The following is a 24,038-nucleotide window of genomic DNA, read 5'->3' on the forward strand; positions in this document are numbered from 1 at the left end:
TGCTTATGACAATGGGTGCAATGCACACGAGACCCAGTCTGGTTGTGTAACGTCATGCGAGTGGTTCTGATCTGTTCTCTGATATGGCCTCGGTCGTGGCGTTGCACGTCAGTCACTTCAATTTTGGAGCAGCCCGCAGACCACCTATAGGATCCTCACGGACCACGCTTTCAGAACCACTGATTTAATACATTAAAAGGTGCTATGTAAATGCAAGTTGTTATTGTTAGCTGAAGAGGCTGGGGTTTGTTTTATTCCATTAGCCAACACTTCCAAAGTTACAAGCAGCCAAGCTAACTTATCAAAAATGTTGTTCTACACCAGGGAGCAATCCCAACCTCCCGTGTGAAGTTCTTGCTGCGCCTGCTACGTGGGAGGCTGGAAGTTGACCTGGAGAAGGATAAGCTGCTTTTCAAGCACATGTGTTATGAGATGGAAAGGCTGCACAATGGTGGAGATGTCACATTTCATGATGTACTGAGGTATCAGAACAGTTTTGCTTTCTTCCTAAGACTCAACTGTCTTGGCAGTAACAATTTCAATATCTTCAGCTAGAAAGACTGAACAGGCGGGGGCTGTTCACTGTAGAAAAGAGAAGGCTGAAGGGTGACCTGATAGGGGTCTTTAAGATTAGGAAGGGTTAGATAGGGTAGACGTAGACTTGTGGGGTTGTCCAGAACTACAGGTCAATAAATAGAAGACAGTCACTACTAAATCCAATCAGGAATTCAGGAGAAACTTCTTTACCGAGAGAGCGGGGAGAATGTGGAACTCAGTACCACAGGGAGTAGTTGAGGTGAAAAGCACAGTAAAATCTTTAATATTATTTAATAATATTCCAGCAATTGTATTATCCTAGTACTAATTTTAAATCTAGGAGAAGAAACAGCTGACAGTATGTGCTTTTCATTTCACTTGACCACAACAATGTGGAGATCCAACTTTACTAGTGGAGACACTGAAGAAGCTGAGATTTTTTTTTAATTCATTCATGGGATGTGGGCGTCATTGGCAAGGCCAGCATTTATTGCCCATTCCTAATTGCCCTTGAGAAGGTGGTGGTGAGCTGCCTTCTTGAACCACTGCAGTCCACCTTATTATTCCCATTATTCACCTTCGGGCAATTTATTCAAGATGTTCAAAATTGTGAAGGTTTTCAATAGAGTAAATAAGAAACTGTTTCCCCTGACGGGAGGATCAATAGCCAGAGAATACAGGTTTCTAACTGAGGTAACTGGCAAATAGAACTTGAGGGGAGGTAAGGAGACATGTTTTTACACAGCAAGTTGTTGTGATCTGGAATGTGCTGCCTGAAAGAGTGATCGGGAATTGAATTATATGCACTCTAAAACATTTTCAGTGCTATGGGGAAAGAGCAGGGAGAGCGAATCTAATTGGTTAACTTTCAGAGCAGGCACAGGTGTGATGGGCCGAATGGCCTCCTTGAGTGCTGTACGATTCTATGATTTGCCATGAATTAACAGCATGAGGATACTTCATATTGTGAATGCATGTCTTATTAAATTCCAGTATTCCAAAATTAGGGACCTTAAATTTTAAAATGCATTTGTAACATTGTGTTTCCACCTTCCTTTCATTTATTTTAGGAACAGGAAGAGACTATTGAAACCCACCCACCCCCCCCCCCCCACCCCCCACCACCCCCACCAAGCCTGCTCTGCTATTCAATTAGATCTTGGCTGATCTGTATCTTAACTCCATTTAACCGCTTTGGTTTCTTAACCCTTAATAATCTTGCCTACCAAAATCTATCAATCTCAGTTTTGACATTTTCAGTCGTCCCACAGCCTTAACAACTTTTTGTGGGAGAGAGTTCCAGATTTCCATGACTCTTTGTGTGAAGAAGTGCTTCCTGACATCACCCCTGAACGGTCTGGCTCTAATTTTAAGGTTCTGCCCCCTTGTTCTGCACTCCCCCCACCAGAGGAAATAGTTTCTCTCTATCGACCCGATCAAATCCTTTAATTATCTTTAACAAGTAGGCTCTGCTCCACAGGAGATGTGTGATGCCAAAATCATCACACTATACCAAAACAAAAGTGACAGAGGAGACAACTACAGGGGCATCTCAATCCTTAGCGTCATGGGGAAGGCCTTTGCTAGGGTCATACTTAAAAGACACTCAGTGTGGTTTCCATGCCAGCAGATCCACTGTGGACAGGATCTTCTCCATACGCCATCTACAACAGAAGTGTAGGGAACAGAGTATACCATTTTATTTTTGTAGATCTCACTAAAGCATTCAACACGATCAGCAGAGCAGGGCTCAACAAGATTTTGGGAAAAATTGGCTGTTCACCAAAGCTCCTCAGTCTCATCCACTCCTTCCATGACAACATGCACTGCACTGTACAGTTTGATGGTTCCACTTCCAACAGTTTTGGAGTAAAGAATGGCATGAAACAGGATTGTGTCTTAGCCCCCAATCTGTTTGGCATCTTCTTCTCCAGGCTCCTTCACCTTCCCTGCATATATGGAAGGAGTCTACTTGCACACTAGGTCAGATGGCAATCTATCAAACAAAGACAAAAACACATTACATCCTGATCAGAGAACTCCTCTACACTGATGATGCTGCGCTAGTTGCTTACATGGAAACTCAGCTGCAAAGACTTGTGGACTGTCCCTCCCATGCCTGTAACTTGTTCTCCCTGACTATAAGCGTCAAGAAAACTGTGTTCATGGGACAAAGTGTCGCATCCCCGTACCAATCATAATAGAAAACACCCCACTGGAAGTGGTTAGCAAATTCTGCTAGCTTGGGTCCACAGTGATAAATAATCTGTCCCTTGATGCAGAGCTCGATACACGCATAGGGAAAGCAGCTACCACCTTAGGCCAACTTGCAAAACATGCGTGGGATAACACCAAGCTGACCCTTAGGACCAAGCTGATGGTTTATAAGGCCTATGTTCTCAGCACCTTGCTGAATGGCTGTGAAACAAGGGTGACTTACAGCTACCAGGAAAAGAAGCTCCCAAGCATGTTGGCACTAATCAAACCGGGGCAGCTTCGGTGGATTGGACATGCCTGCAGGACAGAAAATGGTCGCATACCAATGGACCTACTTTATGGTGAGTCAGTTGTGGCCAGATGACCAGTGGTGTGCCCAAAGCTCCGTTTCAAGGATGCTTGCAAACATGACATGAAGGCCCTAAATGGCGATTATCGCACCCGGGAGTCACTAGCTGGCGAAAGAGGGAAATGGCGACACATCCTGTGGACTGTGCACTACCACAATGACCTGTTGCCATAGCAGCTTAGCAACAGGTGCCAATGTCAAAAACAATAACTCAGAGCGTCACTTGGCAGCTTTACGTGTAGCACTTGTGGCAGAACCTGCCTCTCAAGGATTGACCTTCACAACCATCAGCAAAGGTGCACCAAGAGAAGACAGCCCACCGAAATGGATTGTTTGCTTCATGTCCATCATCTTTCGTAGATGAAAGGATGCCAACCAACCTTTAACACATCAATTAGGTGACCCCTTAATCTTCGATAGTAGAGGGAATACAAGTCTCGTCTTTGCAACCTGTCCTCCATTATTTAGCCCTTGCTTCTGCTCCATATAAAACATGATTTCAACCAACTAAAGAAATTTTCTATAATAAAAGCAGAAAATGCTGGAAAAACCCAGCAGGTCAGGCAGCATCTGTGGAGAGGGAAACCGAGTTAACGTTTCTGGACGATGACTTTTTATCAGAACTGGGAAAAGTTAGAAATGTTAATAGGTCTTAAGTTGTTCAAATGGGGAGGGTGGAAAAAGAACAAAAGGGAAGGTCTGTGATAGGGTGGAAGACAGGAGACATTAAATGATGAGTTGGTGGGGCAGAGCTAAAGGGAGTAATAACAGGACAAGCAAAGAGACAAAACATGTATCCGGAGAAGGTGAATGGTAGAATAATGAACAGCTGCAAAAACAAGATTCAGGCTGAAATATGCAAAGAGTCATTTATATACATGTATATATAATAAACCAAGGTTCTTTACTCTCCTGCCAGCATGCTTTCATACAGATCAGTGGACATCAGAAAAAGCCTTCAGCTCGAAGAACTGCTCGCAAGAGAACAACTTGAATACACTATAGAAGAAGAGGTGGCAAAACAAACGATACGAATGTGGCTGAAGAAATGTTTAAAACGCATTAGAGCAGTAAGTAATTTCCCCCCAAAAATTGCTTCAGTCAGCAGAAGGAAACTGATGTACAATAGACAATGACTTTTTTTTTATATAGAACCTTGGTTAGACCACACTCTGAGTACTGTACACAATTCTGATCTCCATAATTACAGAAAGGATAGAGAAGAACTGGTGAAGGTGCAGAAAAAGATCTACAAGGATGATAACACAACTGAGAGGTTATAACTATCCGAAAATGATTGAATTTTACATTCAGTTTGAGGGTGAGAAGAATGGGTCTAAGACTAGTATTTTAAACTTAAATAAGGGCAATTATGAGGGCATGAAAGCAGAGCTAGCTAAAGTGAACTGTCAAATTAGGTTAAGGGATAAGTCAACAGAGATGCAGTGGCAGACATTTAAGGGGATATTTCAGAATACACAGAATAGATACATTTCAACAAGAAATAAAAATTCCAAGGAGAGGACCCACCATCCATGGTTAACTAAAAAAGTTAAAGGTAGTATCAAACTTAAAGAAAAAGCATATAATTGTGCAAAGATGGGAGGCAGGTCAGAAGATTTGACAGAATATAAAAAACAGCAAAGAATGACTAAAAAATTAATAAGGAGTGAAAGATTAGAGTACAAGAGAAAGCTAGCTAGAAATATTAAAACAGAAAGTAAGAGTTTCTATAGATATTTTAAAACAGAAATGAGTTAACAAAGAGAGCGTTGGTCCTATAGAAAGTGAATCTGGGGAATTAATAATGGAAAATAATGAGATGACAGATGAACTGAACAGGTATTTTGCACTGGTCTTCACTATAGAGGATACAAGTAACATCCCAGAAATAGCTGTAAATCAGGAAATGGAAGGGAAGGGGGAACTCTAAATTACAATCACCAGGGAAGCGGTACTGAGCAAATTGTTGGAACTGCGGGCTGACAAGTCCTAGGGTACTGAGGGATTTCATCCTAGGGTGTTAAAAGAAGTGGCTAGTGTGATAGTTGATGCATTGGTTTTAATCTTCCAAAATTCCCTAGATTTGGGGAAGGTTCTATTAGATTGGAAAATGGCAAATGTAACTCCTTTATTCAAAAAGGGAGGGAGACAGAAAGCAGGAAACTACAGGCCAGTTAGTTTAACATCTGTCACAGGGAAAATGTTAGAAGCTATTATTAAAGACGTTATAGCAGGGCACTTAGAAAAATTCAAGGTAATCAAGCAGAGTCAATATGGTTTTGTGAAAGGGAAATCATGTTTAACAATTTATTGGAGTTCTTTGAGAAGTAACATGTGCTGTGGATAAAGGGGAACCGGTGGATGTACTGTACTTATATTTCCAGAAAGCATTTGCTAAGGTGCCACATCAAAGGTTATTGTGAAAAATAATAGCTCCTGTTATAGGGGGTAACATGTTGGCATGGATAGAAGTTTGGCTAGCTAACAGGAATCAGAGAGTAGGCATAAATGGGTGATTTTCTAGTTGGCAAGATGTAGCGAATGGTGTGCCGCAGGGATCAGTGCTGGGGCCTCACATCTTTACAATTTATAAATGACTTGGATGAAGGGACTGAAGGTATGGTTGCTAAATTTGCTGATGACACAAAGATAGATAGAAAAGTAACTTGTGAAGATGACATAAGGAGGCTACAAAGGGATATAGATAGGTTAAGTGAGTGGGCAAAGATGTTGCAAATAGAGTATAATGTGGAGAAAATGTGAAATTGTCCATTTTGGCAGGAAGAATAAAAAAGAAACATATCTAAATGGTGAGAGATTGCAGAGCTCTGAGATGCAGAGAGGTCTGGGTGTCCTAGTGCATGAATTGCAATAGGTTAGTATGCAGGTACAGCAAGGAATTAGGAAAGCTAATAGAATGTTATCATTTATTGTGAAGGGAATTGAATACAAAAGTAGGGAGGTTATGCTTCAGCTATACAGGGCATTGGTGAGACCACATCTGGAGTACTGTGTACAGTATTGGTCTTATTTAACGAAGGATGTAAATGTGTTGGAAGCAGTTCAGAGAAGGTTTACTAGACTAATACCTGGAATGAGCGGGTTGTCTTATGAGGAAAGGTTGGACAGGCTAGGCTTGTATCCACTGGAGTTGATTGAAACATATAAGATCCTGAGGTGTCTTGACAGGTTGGATGTGGAAAGAATGTTTCCTCTTGTGGGCAAATCTAGAACTAGGGGTCACTATTTAAAAATAAGGGGTCGCCCATTTAAGACAGAGATGAGGAGAAATTTTTTCTCTGAGGGTCGTGAGTCTTTGGAATTTTCCTCAAGAGGTGGTCGAAGCAGAGTCCGAATATTATTAAGGCAGAAATAGATAGATTCTTGATAAGCAAGGAGGTGAAAGATTAGCGGAGGTAGGCGGGAATGTGGAGTCAAGGTTACAATCCGATCAGCCATGATCCTGTTGAATGGCAGAGCAGGCTCAAGGGGCCGAGTGGCCTACTCCTGCTCCTAATTTTTATGTTCGTCAAAGGTTGAACAGCTTGGGCACCTTTTCTTGAGAAGAGAGAAAGTTGAGTGGGTGGCCTGATAGAGGACTTTAAAATTCAAAATTAGGGTAGATGTAGAGAAGATGTTTCCTCTTGTGGGGGAGACCACAATTAGGGACCATAAATATAAGATAGTCACTAATAAATCCAACAGGGAATTCAGGAGAAACTTCTTTACCCAGAGAGTGGTGAGAATGTGGAACTAACAAGCACAGGGAGTGGTAGAGATGAATAGATGCATTTAAGGAGAAGCTAGAAAATACATGAAGAAAGAAATAGCAGGATATGCTGATGGAGTGAGATGAGGTAGGGTGGAAGGAAGCTCATGTGGAACATAAACATCGGCATGGACCAATTGGGCCGAATGGTATGTTCCTGTGCTGTAAATTCTTATCAATTCATGTATATGACTCAGTGAAGCTCCCTTTAAATAAGGGCAGGGAAGTGGGACAGCCTTTTCAAAGAGCTGGCACAGGCACGATGGGCCAAATGCCCTCTGATTGCCTGGAATATACAGCACAGAAACAGGCCGTTTGGCCCAACTAGTCTGTGCTGGTGTTTATACTCCACACGCGTCTCCTCCAATTCCATCTATCTCATCTCAACCTCTCAGCATATCTTTCTATTCCCTTTCGTCTCGTGAACTTGTCTGGTTTCCTTTTGCTATTCACCTCAACCATTCCCTGTGCTCGCGAGTTCCACATTCTCACCACTCTCTGGGTAAAGAAGTTTCTCCTGAATTCACTATTGGATTTATTAGTCACTATCTTGTACTTATGGACTCTCCCACAAGTAAGTGCTGCACCATTCTATAATATGAAAGCTACACATCTAGGCAGCAATTGATGCTGAAGGGTGTCAGTAAAAGGAATAAGAAACAGGGATAGCTTCTGAAAAGGAGCCACAGGGGCTTCCATAATTTGACGGTCACATCTTTCAGAATTGACTAAAGCGTGAAGGAGCAGAGGGGCAAGAATGGCTTTTACTGCATGAGCTACTTCATTAATTGCCTTGTGCAGTGATACTACCATGACAATTGGACTGTAATTTTTAACTTGCTGATAGAGAAAAGTTTGAGTGAAGCTCAGTGGAAATTCAATATAGAAAATCAGAGCAGAGCAATCAGTAATAACTGCTTTTGGTGAGTGTTCCTCTTTCACTCTCCAAAATCCAGACAACAAATTGGACGTGAGTAATGTTTCAGCGATGCATTAGGGATTTAGACTGTAATGGGTAATTTAGGGACCTGGATGGCTCGCAAAAAATATGAAAAATCAATTTTACTTTCTAAATGCTTACTAAATGTAACATCCTTTTTACCTTTGCACTTACACCACTTTAAACAACGATTCTTTTCCCTATCTGAATAGCATCAATTATAAAATTAAAAAGCTGTTGATATCATGGACCGCACTGTGAATATAAAGTATGCATTGCATTTGCAGTCTATGTCACAAGATATTCAAGAAGTGAGTTCCTAGCAGAAGAGAAGACTATATGTTGGCAGGTTTTACAGGCTTCAAGTATCAGCCTCTGTATTTGTATAAAGAAATAAAGATTTGCATTTATACAGCGCCCTTTATTTCCTCAGGATGTTCCAAAGTGCTTTACAACCAATTAAGTATTTTTTGAAATGCAGCCGCTGTTGTAATGCAGGATACACGACAGCCAATTTGTGCACAGCAAGCCCCCATAAATAGCAATGACCAGATAATCTGTTTATTTTATTTTACTGATGCTTTTTCAGGGCAGGACACCGGGGAGAACTCCCCTGCTCTTCAAAATTGTGCCATGGGATCTTTTACATTCACCTGAGAGGGCAGGCAGACAGATCTCAGTTTAATGTCTTATCCAAAACACAGTGCAGCACTCCCTCAGTACTGCACTAGGAGTGTCAGCCTAGACCCACAATCTTCTGACTCAGACAAGAGTGCTATCAACTGAGCCATTTTAACAGGGTTGGGTGACTTTATTGCTCAGAGCTGCTGTGTCTTTAGCACAATGAGTCATGCCGAACAATTGATAAGATGTGAAAATAAGACAGAAAAGTACCACAAAAAGATTGAGCTGTTCTCAATGAAACAGTTATTTCTTTCTTCAGAATTGGGTGCTTTTTTGTGCCTCTTCTACTGTGGTAACAGGAATATAATTACACAGAATTTACAAAAACAGGTCTTTCAACCCAACTAGTCCATGCCGGTGTTTATGCTCCACTCGCGCTTTCTCCCATCCTTTCTCATCTAACTCTATCAACAAAACCCTTATTCCTCCCTCCCTCCCTCCCTCATGTGTTTATCCAACTATCCCTTAAATGTATCGATACTATTCACCTCAACCACTCCCTGTGGTAGTGAGTTCCACATTCTCCCCACTCTCTGGGTAAAGAAGTTTCTTCTGAATTCCCGATTGGATTTTTTGGTAACTATATTATATTGATGGCCTCTCATTTTCCTTTTCACCACAAGTGCAAACACTATCTCTCTGTCTACTCCATTAAAACCTCTCATCATTTTAAAGACCTCTATTAGGTCATCCCTCAGCCTTCTGTTTTCAAGGGAAAAGAGCCCCAAGCTGTTCAGTCTTTCCTGATAACCTTGCAGTTATGGTGTCATCCTTGTAAATCTTTTTTTACACCCTGTCCAATGTCTCTCTATCTTCTTCTTTGGCCTCCTTGTCTCGAGAGACAATGGGTAAACGCCTAGAGGTGGTCAGTGGTTTGTGAAGCAGCGCCTGGAGCAGCTATAAAGGCCAATTCTAGAGTGACAGACTCTTCCACAGGCACTGCAGATAAAATTGGTTGTCGGGGCTATTACACAGTTGACTCTCTCCTTGCACTTCTGTCTTTTTTCCTGCCAACTGCTAAGTCTCTTCGACTCGCCACTCTTCAGCCCCGCCTTTATGGCTGCCCGCCAGCTCTGCCGATCAGTGGCAACTGACTCCCACGATGTGATCAATGTCACAGGACTTCATGTCGCGTTTGCAGAGGTCTTTAAAGCGGAGACATGGACGGCCGGTGGGTCTGATACCAGAGATGAGCTCGCTGTACAATGCATCCTTGGGGATCCTGCCATCTTCCATGCAGCTCACATGGCCAAGCCATCTCAACCGACGCCGGCTCAGTTGTGTGGAAAAGCTGGGGATGTTGGCCGCCTCGAGGACTTCTGCGTTGGAGATACGGTCCTGCCACCTGATGCCAAGGATTCTCCGGAGCCAGCGAAGATGGAATGAGTTGAGACGTCGCTCTTGGCTGACGTACGTTGTCCAGACCTCGCTGCCGTAGAGCAAGGTACTGAGGACACAGGCTTGAAACACTCGGACTTTTGTGTACTGTGTCAGTGCGCCATTTTCCCACACTCTCTTGGCCAGTCTGGACATAGCAGTGGACGCCTTTCCCATGCGCTTGTTGATTTTTGCTTCGAGAGACAGGTTACTGGTGATAGTTGAGCCTAGGTAGGTGAACTCTTGAACCACTTCCAGAGCGTGGTCACCGATATTGATGGATGGAGCATTTCTGACGTCCTGTCCCATGATGTTTGTTTTCTTGAGGCTGATGGTTAGGCCAAATTCGTTGCAGGCAGCTGCAATCCTGTCGATGAGACTCTGCAGACACTCTTCTGTGTGGGATGTTAAAGCAGCATCGTCAGCAAAGAGGAGTTCCTTGATGAGGACTTTCCGTACTTTGGTCTTCGCTCTAAGATGGGCAAGGTTGAACAACCTGCCATCTGATCTTGTGTGGAGGAAAATTCCTTCTTCTGAAGACTTGAACGCATGTGAGAGCAGCAGTGAGAATAAGATCCCAAACAGTGTAGGTGCGAGAACACAGCCCTGTTTCATGCCACTCAGGATAGGAAAGGGGTCTGATGAGGCACCGCTATGCTGAATTTTGCATTTCATATTGTCATGGAATGAGGTGATGATACTTAGTAGCTTTGGTGGACATCCGATCTTTTCTAGTAGTCTGAAGAATGTCACTATATCCTTTTTATAATATGGCAATCAGAATTGCACACACTACTCCAAGTGTGGTCTCGCCGAAGTTCCAATTACAGTGAACTTCGCTTTTAACATCATAACCTGGTGTTTGTGTGTAATTTCCACCCAGATAACAGCTTAATCTGGGCGGAATCAAATCAAATATGCAAAAGGTTGGTGCATTTTGAGCGTAAGAAAGTTGCAACCATATCTGCATTCCTCCCCAAGTATCCATGAGATCTTTGAAGTCCGCTCGACAGACCCTTCGCCCGAACTAAGCTGTGCCCACAAAACTGGCTACGCGCCCGGGTCACACAGGCGAGTTTCGCCTATTCCTTTCATTCAATGAACTGCGCCCAGATTTACAGGTGCACAGGCTCCCCATGATCACACGACTCCAGCATTAATCACCCTGCTAGCAGTCATTTACCGCCACAAGTCCTGTCCTGCTGCTATAGAAATCATCAATTACTTTAAAAAGACAAAGAATGCTTCATGACCTGGCCATCCCAATCCTCTCTACGATGCCCCATTGACTGTGCTCCAGTCACAGATCAATTCCGATTGATTACGCTGTTTAATCGCACTGATTTACAGGAGATTTCACCTTCGTGCTTCTGCTAAAGAGTTTGCGTGACAGCTCAGCCAAACAGGCACAGTGTTGGTCTTGTTCTGGGCACAGTTTTCCATTGGACCCTTAGCGGAGACTCCACGTTCTCAGCTTTTCTTCTCCAGGGGGCCATAAAAATCAAATATTATGCCCACAGCCTACTGTCCTAATGGATTCACTGCCTGTCTTGCCTGTAAGTATTTTCAGACCTGATATTTTACCTTCCTGAGCAAATGTTATCCTGTGTCTTCAGAAACAGCAACAGTCCTGCAGCATCATCCACAGTTTGCGAGAGAGTCAGCAGCAGGAACTAAGCAGGTTCCTTATACCTCCCAGCATTGAAACAACCCAAGCCAGTGAAGAAATGCTCGCCAGCAATCAAGATAGTGAAGCTCCACCTGAGGTAGGTAATTCCCTTCTGCCTTTCATATTCACAATGACCATTATACATTTCTTAAACCTCTTGCCTTTCAGAGTGCATTGCAACAGCAAAAACTTGTATTTATATAGCATCTTTTAAAGTGATAAACTGTCCCAAGGTGCTTCATAGGAGCGATCATCAAATAAAATTTGACACCGAGCTAGATAAGGAGATATTAGGACAGTTGCCCAAAAGCCTAGTCAAAGAGGTAGATTTTAAGGAGCATCTTAGAAAGGAGGAGAGAGAGGTGGAGAGGCAGGGAGGTTTAGGGAGGGAATTCCAGAGCTTTGGGCCCAGGCAGCTGAAGGCACGGCCACCAGAAATAGAGCAATTAAAAATCAGGGATGCACAAGAGGCCAGAATTGGAGGGTTGCAGGGCTGGAGGAGGTGACGGAGATAGGGAGGGGAGTGAGGCCTTGGAGACATTTGAAAACAAGGCCCTGTGTATTTAATAATCTGTGGTGTGCAACGGTGTAAAAACTTCGGAACATGAATTGTCATGTGGGTTGGGTCCCCAGACCTTGTAAGCACAAGACATCATAGCCACACTGCTGCTTATCTATAAAAACAGGAAAATGCATTAGAATGAAGGAGAATCTGTAAGTCAAGACCATCTCCTTCCACAGACCCAGAACCAACACAGCCGAAGGAAACCTGTGATCAACTGTGAAAAATGAGGGTCCCAGCTCCTTACTGCCCAGCAATGCCTCCCTATTGAAACTTTGCCCACACCTATTCAGTGTGTCCTTGATGCACCTTCCTACACAGTGTTGAAAATCAACCATCTCTTCCAAAGCTTAATGCCATCCAGGAATATAGAACTATGAATGATCCTCAATCTATGCATCTGTGAGAACCTTTTCACCTGTAACGTACCACAACCAATAGCATTTTTAAAAATTTGCTGTTGGGATGGAGGTGACACTGGCAAGCCAATACTTATTGTCCATTGCTAGTTACCGAGGGAATTAAGCTCTTTGGGTGCAATCAGGAAATTGAGCCTAGCATATGCGCTTGAAATTGCACTGCTAAGGTTCAGCTTCAGGTTTCTGCCAAAATTAATTTGCATAATCACAAACTTAAAATTTCCATGAGCCAGTGCAATCAGGCAGCATAATAGGACATAACTGTTTCTTATATCTCTCCATTAATAAGTATTGCTTGATGTATTTAAGAGTTAGTAATAATCAGTGACAGTTTAATCAATAGAAAAGGAAAATACTGCGGATGCTGGAAATCTGTAATAAAAACAGAAAATTCTGGAAATACTCAGCAGGTCAGGCAGCATCTGTGGAGAAAGAAACTGAGTTAATTGTTTCAGGTCGATGACCTTTCATCAGAACTGGAAAAAGTTAGAAGTCTAACGTGTTTTAATCAAGTACAGAGACAGGGGAGGGAGAGGAAGAGCAAACAGGGGAAGGTTTGTGATCGGGTGCAGGGCAGGAGAGATTAATGGCAAAAGGGATGATGGATTTTATTTTTGTCATGTCCCGCTCCTCTGGGCCATCTTTTGTTTTATTGTCCCATTACTGCCCACTTTTGAATTGAATCTTGATCCAGCATAAAAGTGAACGCCAGTGGTTTTGTGCTGGTTTGGTCTTAGCGCACAAAGGTAGCGGAAGCTCTCCCTCACCATGGGCCTGATCAGATTGGGATGGCAGGTTCTATTCCCTGAAGGACCTTCGTGAACGATTTAGTAGTTAGTGGCCAGTCACACATGACCAGACTGGTTAAATTAAACTTTGCGCAGTGGGATTTGAACTCCCCACGCCCGGGCTAATAGTTTAATATTGTAACCACTGGACTAGTGTTCCCCTGCTGTATAATTATATAAAATGTGATTTATGGTGGCATGCACAGTCATTACCGGAAAAGGAGCATCTGTCCGCTGATTGCTCTTCCTGTTGATAATGATAGAGTGATTGCTAACTCAACAATAATGAGATTGTCAACAATCATCACTCTTGTCTCCTGTGCAGTCCAGTAGTCAACAGCAGCTGCTTAGTCCCACACATTCGGACAGGGGTGGCTATCGATCAGACGCTGCCGATATTGGAAAGCCTCAAAGAAAATTTGGTCAGTGGCGCCTCCCATCAGGTACTTTGAGAGTCGTGTCTTGTGTTGTCATAACTACAGCTCTGAAAGAATTTGCAGAAATAACTAAGATGATCATTTAACAGGAACAAAGGATCTCCTACCACAGGGACAGCTGAGAGTCTGCATTCGTGGCACGTTGCTAGTCATTTTTTCCATGATTAATGGTGAAACCTAGTTGCTCCATTAAGCAAAAGATGACCGTTGCAAACGAACACTGGCGGCAGGGAAGGTTAGCGGTCCATCGAGTCTGCCCTTTCCCCACAATGGCCAGAGCATTGTAACTAACACACCTTTCCTCTCAAACCCCCTCCCAGTGCCATGTTAGTCTCATGGGATGGCGAAAAAACTCAGGCAATAAGGGAGAAAATACTCCTGGGAAATCCCTCTCCAACCAGCCCTCCCCTCAGTCGATCAAAACCAGTCCAGGAGATCACACAGACTGAGTGTTACTGTAAATATACTCACCATCTATATAATACGATCTGTGCACCATTCAAAGACGAGTCCAGCTCCTACTTGAAGAGATAGAAGGTCAGCAGCCGCCGCACCATCATGCAAAGTATTCCAAAGGCTCGCTGCCCACTGGGAATAGAAGAGCCACCAATGTCCAGTCTGTTCCTATTTTGCTTAGTTTACATTATCTTACAGGAAAGAAAAGGAGGAGGAATATTCATATTTCTGCATGGAGTGACATCAACACAGGTCTGCAAACTAGTTACCAATGAACCTTCTCGATTGAATAATGATGTTGTGATGTGGACAGAGGCAAAAGAAAACCCCAAAAATACCTGGGCTTGAATTTCCTCGTTGCCTGTTTGCCAGGGCACAGTCAGGCAGAGCAGGTTCAAAGAGCACTCTGCCCAATGACCTGAACCCACCTGGATTCGGGTCACAATCCATGGCCCAACACCGGCCAGAATTGAGGGGTAAAAATGCAGGTACTGCTGCAAAGCCGAGGGGTGAGTAGCCATTGACTTCAGGGCTTCTGTCTGCTGTGTAATAACACCATTCTCTGATCATAGAATCTTACAGCAAAGGAGGAGACCATTCAGCCCATCATGTCTGGCTCTTTGAAAGATCTGCCCAATTTGTCCCATTCCCTTGCTCTTTCCCCATTGCGATTTACCTTTTCAAGTATTTCTCCGATTCCCTTTTGAAAGTTACTATTGAATCTGCTTCCACCGCCCTTTCAGGCAGCGCGTTCCAGATCACAACAACTCACTGTGTAAAAAAAAAACATTCTCCTCATCTCCTCCTCTGGTTCTTTTGCCAATTATCTTAAATCTGTGTCCTGGTTACCAATACTTTTGTGTCGGTGTGACAACAGAAGCAGTTTCTCCTTACTTATTCTATTAAAACCCTATGTCGAGCCTTAGAAATTTATGGCACAAAAGGAGATCAGTCGGCCCATCATGTATGTGCTGGCAGAAATAGAGCTATCCTGCCTAATCCCACGTTCCACCTCTTGGTCTGTAGCCTTGTAGATTATGGAACCTCAAGTGCATATCCAAGTATGTTTTTACATGCGATAAGGGTTTCTGCCTCAACCACCCTTTCGGGCAGTCAGTTCCAGACCCTTACCACCCACTGGGTGAAAAAAATTACTCCTTCTACCAATTACTTTAAATCTATGCCCCTGGTTATTGACCTCTCTGCTAATGGAAATAGTTTAAATTTTGAACAGCTATTAAATCTCCCCTTAACTTTCTCTGCTCTAAGGAGAACACCAGCCTCTCCATATAATGGCAATCCCTCATCCCTAGTATCATGATGTTAATCCCCTCAGCACCCTCTCCAAGGCCTTGACATCCTTCCTAAAGAAAGGATATGAAAGGTTGAGCTGAAGTGAATAGAGTGGTAGGAGGCTCATTTGATGCATAAACACCAGCATGGACCAACTGGGCCGAATGGGCTGTTTCTGTGTCATAACTTCTGTGTTTATTATCAGTAATTTGTATTAAGTTTGCAATTATTTTATAAAGTTGCTGCACTGGCCCATGTTTTTGAACTTGGTTTGACTTGGGCTTAATTGAAGATAAAATTGCTTATGTAGCTTTTCCATTGGCCTTCCAGCTCCTAAACCTATCAGCCACTCCGTGTCGACAGTGAATCTACGATTCGGAGGTCGTACGGCCATTAGGTCCGTTATGTGCAAAATTAACCCGATGTCAGATGCTGCCTCTTCAGGATCGGATGTGAAGAAATGGTGGACCCGACAACTAACTGTGGAAAGTGATGAGAGTGCAGACGATCTCTTAGATATTTAATTAAGATAGATGGAGGACTCTGAAAAGGTGGTAGGTGATGGTGTGACTGCTTTCCTAGTTAATATTATTATGTCTCTATCATTTAATCTACAATAGGTATCCAGTGTATCAAGTGGGTAATTGATATTTTGCTAAGTACAACAAAAAGCTATCAGAAAAAAGCAAAGGCTGAGGGATGACCTGAGACTGGTCTTAACAATGAGAAAGGGGTTCGATAGGGTAGAGCTACATTACAACAGTGACTACACTTCAGAAGTACTTCATTGGCTGTAAAGCGCTTTGGGACGTTCGGAAGTCATGAGAGGCGCTATATAAATACAAGTCTTCCATTCTTTAGACATAGAGCAAGGGCCCAGATTTTGCAGTCAGTGGCGAAGGAAGAGAGCTCGCTGGTTATTGGATTTACACCTGCCCACAGACTTTCTGTGGCTTTTACACTGTGCGTTGTGGTTAGTAGAGAGCCATTTCAATGCTCTCTACACAGAATCTGTGACCTGTGCACATTGGGTGACAGTTGCACAAACTTTACTGCACCAGTAAACACGGGGTGAATTACACCTGTTTCACCAAAGCCCAGTGACTGTGGGTACAACAACAACTTGCATTTATATAGCATCTTTAACATGGTAAAATGACCCAAAGTGCTTCACAGAGTGTTACCAGAAAAAATTGACACCGAGCCAAATAAAGGGGATATTGGGACAGGTGACCAAAAGCTTGGTCAAAGAGGCAGGTTTTTGGAACATCTGAAAGGAGGAAAGGGAGAAATAGAGAGGCGGTGAGGTTTAGGGAGGGAATTCCAGAGCTTAGGGGCTGGATTTTCAGAGCGGTGGAGGGGGTGGGCTGTCCATCCCTGGCAAAGGCGTCAGCTGCCTGTGCACAGGAGCTGGTGCCATTATTAAAGGGTAGCCAGCCTTGCCGCCCAATTTAAATTTTTTAATTCCTACCCCACAAAATTAAATAAATAATTTTCTAATGCCCCTTTCCCACAACCCCTCCCCCCACAAATAACGATTACATTAACTATTTGTTCTTCCTCCCAAAACACTTACCTTTTACATCTAACCTTCCCCCGCAAGACTGCACAAAGTTTAGGGTTCAACTCTTCCCACCATCCCCTACACCCATTACATATATTTAACCGTTTCCTCCCCACACCCCCCCGCACTGACAGACGTACCTCCTGCCTCCCTCCCCACTTGTGCGGTGCCGTGTTTCCCTGGACGGGGATCTGAAGGTGCAGGAGTGCCGGCCACCGTGCCAAAGATTGCGGGGGTCCCTCAAGATCGCAGGTACGTCCATGTAAATTTATTAATTTCATTCATTTGAATAGGTAAATTGCAGCAGCAGGGGTGGGGTGGGCCGCCACCTCTGTGAGGATTGGGCTGGGGCCTACTGGCATCAAGGTACAGAGCCAACTTCAGCCCCCCCCATCACCACCCACCCACCCAACAAGGATAGCACACCCGGAGGAGAACAAAATCCAGCCCTAGGGCCTGGACAGCTGAAGCCACAGCCACCAATGTGGAGCAATTAAAATTCGGGATGCACAAGAGGCTGGAATTGGAGGAGTGCAGAAATCTCGGATTGTGGGACTGGAGAAGGTTACGGAGCTAGGGAGGGGTGAGGGTCATGGAGGGATTTGAACACACGGATGAGAATTTTAAGATTGATGCGTTGCCAGAGTGGGAGCGAATGTAGGTCAGCGAGCATAGCGGGTGAATGGTACTCCGTGCAAGTTCGGATACGGGCAGCAGAGTTTGGATGCGCTCAAGTTCATCCTATGAAAGGCAGAAATGAGGAGTTCTTGAAATAGAGGACCGAAAATATTTAAGGAAGATTTTTGGAAACTGGAACAACTGCGCTTGTGGCTGAATGCTTCTTGGGTGCAGGTCCCCAAGGAAATTGGGGAGAGATGTCCCAGTGTGTTTCATGGCCTGTGCTGCTGAGAATGTGCAGCTTCATGCATCACTGGTGTCTAGCCCTGGGAGGCAGGGAGCTGGCAGTCAGTGCCAGCGCTAGTGCCATCCCTCAGTTAACATGAGATTCAGTGATCCGTGTACACAGATCATTAAAATGTAGCAGTCAGGTACAAAATATAATCAAAAAGGCTTGAGAATATTAGCCTTTATAACTAGAAGGCTAGAATATAAAAGAAAGGAGATTTTGCTACAGCTATACAAAGCCCTGGTTAGACAATATCTGGAGCACTGTGTACAGTACAGGACACCACACCTTGGAAGGAGTGCAGTGTAGATTCACCCAAATGTTACCAGGGCTCCAAGGGTTAGATTGTGAGGAGCGATTCCATAAACTCGGCTTGTGTTCCCTGGAATATAGAAGGTTAATGAGTGATTTGATTGAGGTTTTTAGAATTTGGAAAGGAATTGACAAGAGTAGATAGAGAAAAACTTTTTCCGCTGGTGAGACAGTGTGGGACAAGGGGACAAAAGCTTACAATCAGAGCCAGGCCATTCAGGAGTGAAATTAGGAAACACTTCTTCACACAAAAGGTAGTAGATGTGTGGGAGTCTCTCCCACAAATAGCAGTAGATGATGGGGCTCAAAGAATAATCTAAATCTGAGATCAATAGATTTGCTAGACAAGGGTAGAAAAGGATATGGAACCAAAGCAGGAGAACATTGGAACATAGGAGCAGGAGTAGGCCATTCAGCCCTTCGAGCCTGCTCCGCCATTTAATTAGCTCATAACCAATCATCTACCTCAACGCCACTTTCCGTGCTATCCCCATATCCCTTGATGCCATAAGTCTCCAGCAATCTGTTGATTTTCTACCTTGAACATGCTCAGTGATTGAGCTTCCACAGCTCTCTGAGGTAGAGAATTGCAAAGATATGGAATGGATGGACTTAAGATACAAGTCCATGATCTGATTGAATGTCCTGCTCCTGTTCCTATGTTCCTATAATTCTGTGTTACTTGGTGTCAGCTGCACCCAGGAATGTGTTCAATCTGCCTTCAGTACCCCTCCAGGAGGTCTGAATGAGTCCAGCGGTAGATTCTGGTCCATGGAAATGTCCAGCTGCTCAGAGGCACAGGATGGCAATTACTCATAATTCTGTCTGTGTAACAAAAAATACTGGGAAGCTGCATAATGAAGAACTTTGAAAGAGAAATTAAAGAGCTGAGCAGTTTTCCTGCCTTACCTTCTTGTTCTTTAGTGTCCCAATGATTAGTGCGTTGCAAAATAGTGCCTCTTAAAGGCTGCACGGAAATTGCCTGTTGGTTCACCTGCTTGCACTGATTTAACCCGATTATTTGTACCAATATGACCATACCCAAGGATACTTACACTTTTTTTTTAAATAAAAAAAAACAAACTAATGTAAATCACGCCAAGGAAATTCTGGACCTTGAGATGAGGATTATATTCATTCGTGATGCTTCTCACAGTCAAATAGCCTACAGCCTAGGCTGACGTGACATGCAACTATTTGGACGGATATGAAATGTTTGCTTTCCTTGCCTGTGCTTATTGCATGTAGATAATGAGTGAAGTAACTTTTTGTTTCCGAATTACCACCATCTGATGTTTGTTATTTATTTGCAATATTCAGAGCTTTGATCTGGGGTCTGAATTTCCTTGCAGTTGTTTCCACTCATCGTCCATGACTTTACAGGAAGCGCAACAAAAACCCTGTTCATGCATGTATTTATTTACTTTTGGGATGTGGATGTTGGCATTTATTGCTCATCCTGGATTGTCCCTTGAAAAGGTGGTGGTCTTCTTGAACCACTGCAGTCCCTGTGGGGCAGGTATACCCACAGTGCTGTTAGGAAGGGAGTTCCAGGATTTTGACCCAGTGACAGTGGAGGAACGGCAATGTAGTTCCAAGTCAGGATGGCGAGTGGCTTAGAATCATAGAATGGTTACAGCACAGAAGGACGTCATTCAGCCCCTTTGTGTCCTTGCTGGCTCCCTGCAGGAGCAACTCAGCTAGTCCCACTCCCCCGCCCTTTCCCTGTAACCCTGCATATTTTTTCTCTTCAGGTGCTTATCCATTTCCCTTTTGAAGGCCTCAAGTGAATCTGCCTCCACCACACCCTCAGGCAATGCATTCCAAATCCTAACCACTCGCTGCTTAGGTTTTTCCTCATTTCACCTTTGGTTCTTTTACCAATCACCTTAAATCGGTGTCCTCTCGTTCTCAATCCTCCCACCAGTGGGAACAGTTTGTCCCTATCTACGCAGTCTAGACCCCTCATGATTTTGAACAGCTCTATCAAATCTCCTCAATATTCTCTTCCCTAAGGAGAACAGCCCCAGATTTGGAGGGGAACTTGCAGGTGGTGGTGTTCCCATGCACCTGCTGCCATTGTCCTTCTAGGTGGTAGAGGTCACGGGTTTGGAAGGTGCTGTTGAAGGAGCCTTAGTGAGTTGCTGCAGTGCATCTTGTAGATGGTACACATTGCTGCCACTGTGCGTCGGTGGTGGAGGACGTGAATGTTTAAGCAGAATTCTCACTTCACATCCGGCCATGTTGCACCAAAAGCAAATCCAAGGAAATTCCCACTCTAGAGATCTTTTTGCTTTTTTGAACCTTTACAAAAACCGATCCATGAGTTCTGAAATGTGTATTGTATATTTGTGTTTCTCAAGGTGAAGAACCAAAATATTGGAGATGCAGATTTTTAACTTTGCACCAGAATACAGCATCAAATATCCTTCAGACTCAAAGCTGCCCTGTCACTGCCCAAATAGAAGGCCTGCACCAGCCTCAGACGAGCACTGCCTACTGGAGGAGCACAATTTCCTCATTCTTTTTGTATTCTTTGTCTGTCTGATCTTGCCAAATGTTTGCGGCAGAGGGGGTGGTTGCTGAGGTTTGAGTGATAGGTTCATCTCCACTGGGACCTGGATTGAGGTTATCCAAATGTGGGGTGGAGGTGGGGGGGGAAGAAAGAGCAGGGGGGAGTGGGATTAATCGGATAACTCATTGAAGAGCTGGCACAGGCATGATGGGCTGAATGGCTACCCTCTGTGCTGAACGATTCTGTGATGTTTTTCCATCTTGATCATGGATCACCATCAGAATGAGATGCGCATCTGCTCGGTTTTAAAGCTTGGGGATTAAGTTACACCACCACAAATTGCACTTTAGACATTGGATTAGTGGGTGTCCAACTCTGGCTGGACATATTTCTGGAGGTTTCATCTCATGAACTCCTACGTTCAACCACCCCACCCCCATACTCCTGCCATTGGTCACCTGACACATCAATCCTCATGGCACCCCTCCCCCTCGGCCAGAGAACCAGCAGACACTCACTACCCAGTTGGATAATTCTTCACTGTCAGTCAAACAACCTTTTAATCCTCTCTCCAGTTTTTTAAAATAACAATTAAACAAAAAAGTGTCCATAGAATATGAAAAAATAACTTCTTTTAATGCCCTTATGATTTTTCTCCTGGGTTTGCTCACAGCAGTGTCCTGGAGATCAGTCTTCAAACTCATAGAAACTCCAGACCAATCCTGGAGGTTGCCAACCGTCCATTGGATGTTGCCTGCCTGGGTAGATCCACGTCAAATTATTTGCATTCACATTTAATGCAAAGAGCTTGCGAGTTTTAAAAATGATTTCTGTGCTTTGCTGCCCTCTGGTGTGGAATTCTGTTGAGTGCAGTGTCTTGAGAAGTCACAACCAAAGACAGACTGCAGTAAATAAGCCATAACTACTTCAGTGAGGATCAACCCTTACTCCGAAACTTGTGGAATTTACATTTTCGTTCTCATAACCATATTGGATGTAAAACCTTTTTATAGAAATGTCAGTGGTTAATACAAATATGTGTGTGTGTGTGTGTGTGTGTATGTGTGAACTTAAGGTAGTTATAACCTTTGTTTGATTATAATCCATCAGTGTGAGTAAACTGAAATTGCAACATACTGTGCCTTTACTAAATGTTCACGTCTGATCGAAAGCATTTTTTTATTTGCAGAAGAATATTCAAAGTGAATATTTCCAATTCTTTTTAATTGCATTGTACATTTAACCATACTTACCCACTGTTGGTTTCTCTGTGTGTTTCCTACATTATTGCCATTGTTAATCAGGAGATTGTGTGAGGGTACCATACCAGTTTATTTTAAATATTTTAAATATAAAATATCAATAAAGAATCCATCATTTGGTCTGCCAGAAGTTTGGTTTCATTATCCATTTTACATCGATAAAGATCAAATGCTTTTTATTCAGTTGTATAGCTTTCAAAATTGTGACATTACCAATGTCAAGTTGGTGCTAAAGTGGACATTTAACAAAACCTCTTTTCATCCATTAAGCAGATTAGGCGCAACACTATTAAACAGATAACTATGTGCAAATGAGCCCCAACCGGCTCAACTCTGAGTTATTACAGAAGAGACTGTGAGTTTCTCACTGTGAAATATATTCATGAAGTTGGTAAGTCATCAGTTAACGAGCCACAAAACAACTTGTTTCAAAATGATGGAAGAGCTTGCATTGCTAATGTGACATTTCACACCCTGGAACATCCCAAAACCACTCACAACCAGTTAGTTCTAGTGTGTGCTGTTGTTTTGTAAGAAAGTGCAACCTCGTTTTCACAGTTGAGGGGTTGGTTCATTCGTTTAATTTTGAAGGTGTGGAATGATTATAAATGATTTCCAGGACACCTCTCCTGTTCTCCTTCCAGTCAATGCCATGGAATTTTTTAAATTTATCTAAACAGGCTGAAGGAACCTCAATTTTAATATCTCAATCCAAAACTGGTACCTCCCAACAAAACAGTAATCCCTCAACACGGTGCTGAATTGCCAAATGAGATTACACAATTTATCAGTTTTGAAAGATTAAGGGGTGATCTAATCAAGATGTTTAAGATGATCATAGAATGGTTACAACATGGAAGGAAACCATTGGGCCCGTCAAACCCATGCTAGCTCTCTGCAAAAGCAACTCAGCTAGTCCCACTCCCCCACCTTTTCCCCGGAGTCCTGCAAATTCTTTCCCTTCAGGTAATTATCCAATTCCCTTTTAAACGCCATGATTAAATCTACCTCCACCACACACTCAGGCAGTGCATTCCAGATCTTAACTATTCGCTGATTAAAAAAGTTTTTCCTCATGTCGCCATTGTTTCTTTGGCCAATCACCTTAAATTGGTGCCCTCTGGTTCTCCTTCTGCCAATGGGAACGGTTTCTCCCTATTTACTCAGGCCAGACCCCTCACGATATTGAAATAAAACAGAAGATGCTGGAAATACTCAGCAGGTCTGGGAGCATCTGTGGGGAAAGAAACAGTTCTGTGACTTTTCATCAGAACTGATTTGATTTTGATCATGTGATTTAATTTGACCATGATTTTGAACACCTCTATCAAATCTCCTCTCAACCTTCTCTTAGAGAACAACAGCTTCTCCAATCTATCCGTGTAACTGAAGTCCCTCATCCCAGGAACCATTCTCCGAAATCTTTTCTGCACTCTCTCCAAAGCCTTCACATCCTTCCGAAAGCAATTAAAAGGAGTTGATTGGGTAGAGAGAGAACCAGTTCCCCAGGTTGAAGGGTGGGGCATGGAGCCTAGAACAAGGGGACATAATCTCAAAATTAGAGGCAGGTCATTCAGGGGTGATGTCAGGAAACACTTCTTCACACAAAGGGGAGTGGAAATTTGGAACTCTCTCCCCCAGAAAGCTGTTGAGGTTGGAGGTCAATTGAAAATTTCAAAACTGAGATTGATAGATTTTTGGTGGGTAAGTGTATTAAGGGTTGCAGATCAAGGCGGGTAGATAGGGGTCAGATAGAGGTCAGCCATGATCTAATAGAATAGTTGGGGCTGAATGGTCTCCTCTTGTCCTTAGGCAAAACACCTCACGAGTCTATTACAAGTTCCAGAAATGAAAAGTTTGCAATACAGAGACATGATGGGGTGGGGGGTTGGGGGTGGGGGGGGTGGTGTGATTTCACCTTCACTTCTCCATAAATTGGCAAAGGTTAGCATTTCCTCTCCTGGAACAAGACAATTAT

General features: G+C 43.4%; 1 protein-coding gene across 1 annotated transcript in view; it reads left to right on the forward strand.

Annotated features, from left to right (window-relative positions):
• nalcn (sodium leak channel, non-selective) overlaps positions 1-20,907 on the forward strand; it is a 175,149-nt gene extending 154,242 nt beyond the window's left edge. The window contains exons 40-45 of the mRNA XM_068032929.1: positions 325-482; positions 4,023-4,173; positions 11,493-11,642; positions 13,640-13,757; positions 15,831-16,054; positions 20,647-20,907. Coding sequence (XP_067889030.1) covers positions 325-482; positions 4,023-4,173; positions 11,493-11,642; positions 13,640-13,757; positions 15,831-16,024 — 771 coding nt within the window. The 3' untranslated portion in view covers positions 16,025-16,054; positions 20,647-20,907. The remainder of the gene's footprint in view (positions 1-324; positions 483-4,022; positions 4,174-11,492; positions 11,643-13,639; positions 13,758-15,830; positions 16,055-20,646) is intronic.
• The last annotated feature ends 3,131 nt before the right edge of the window (positions 20,908-24,038 follow it).

Source organism: Heterodontus francisci, chromosome 6, assembly GCF_036365525.1.
Source record: "Heterodontus francisci isolate sHetFra1 chromosome 6, sHetFra1.hap1, whole genome shotgun sequence".
NCBI lineage: Eukaryota > Metazoa > Chordata > Chondrichthyes > Heterodontiformes > Heterodontidae > Heterodontus > Heterodontus francisci.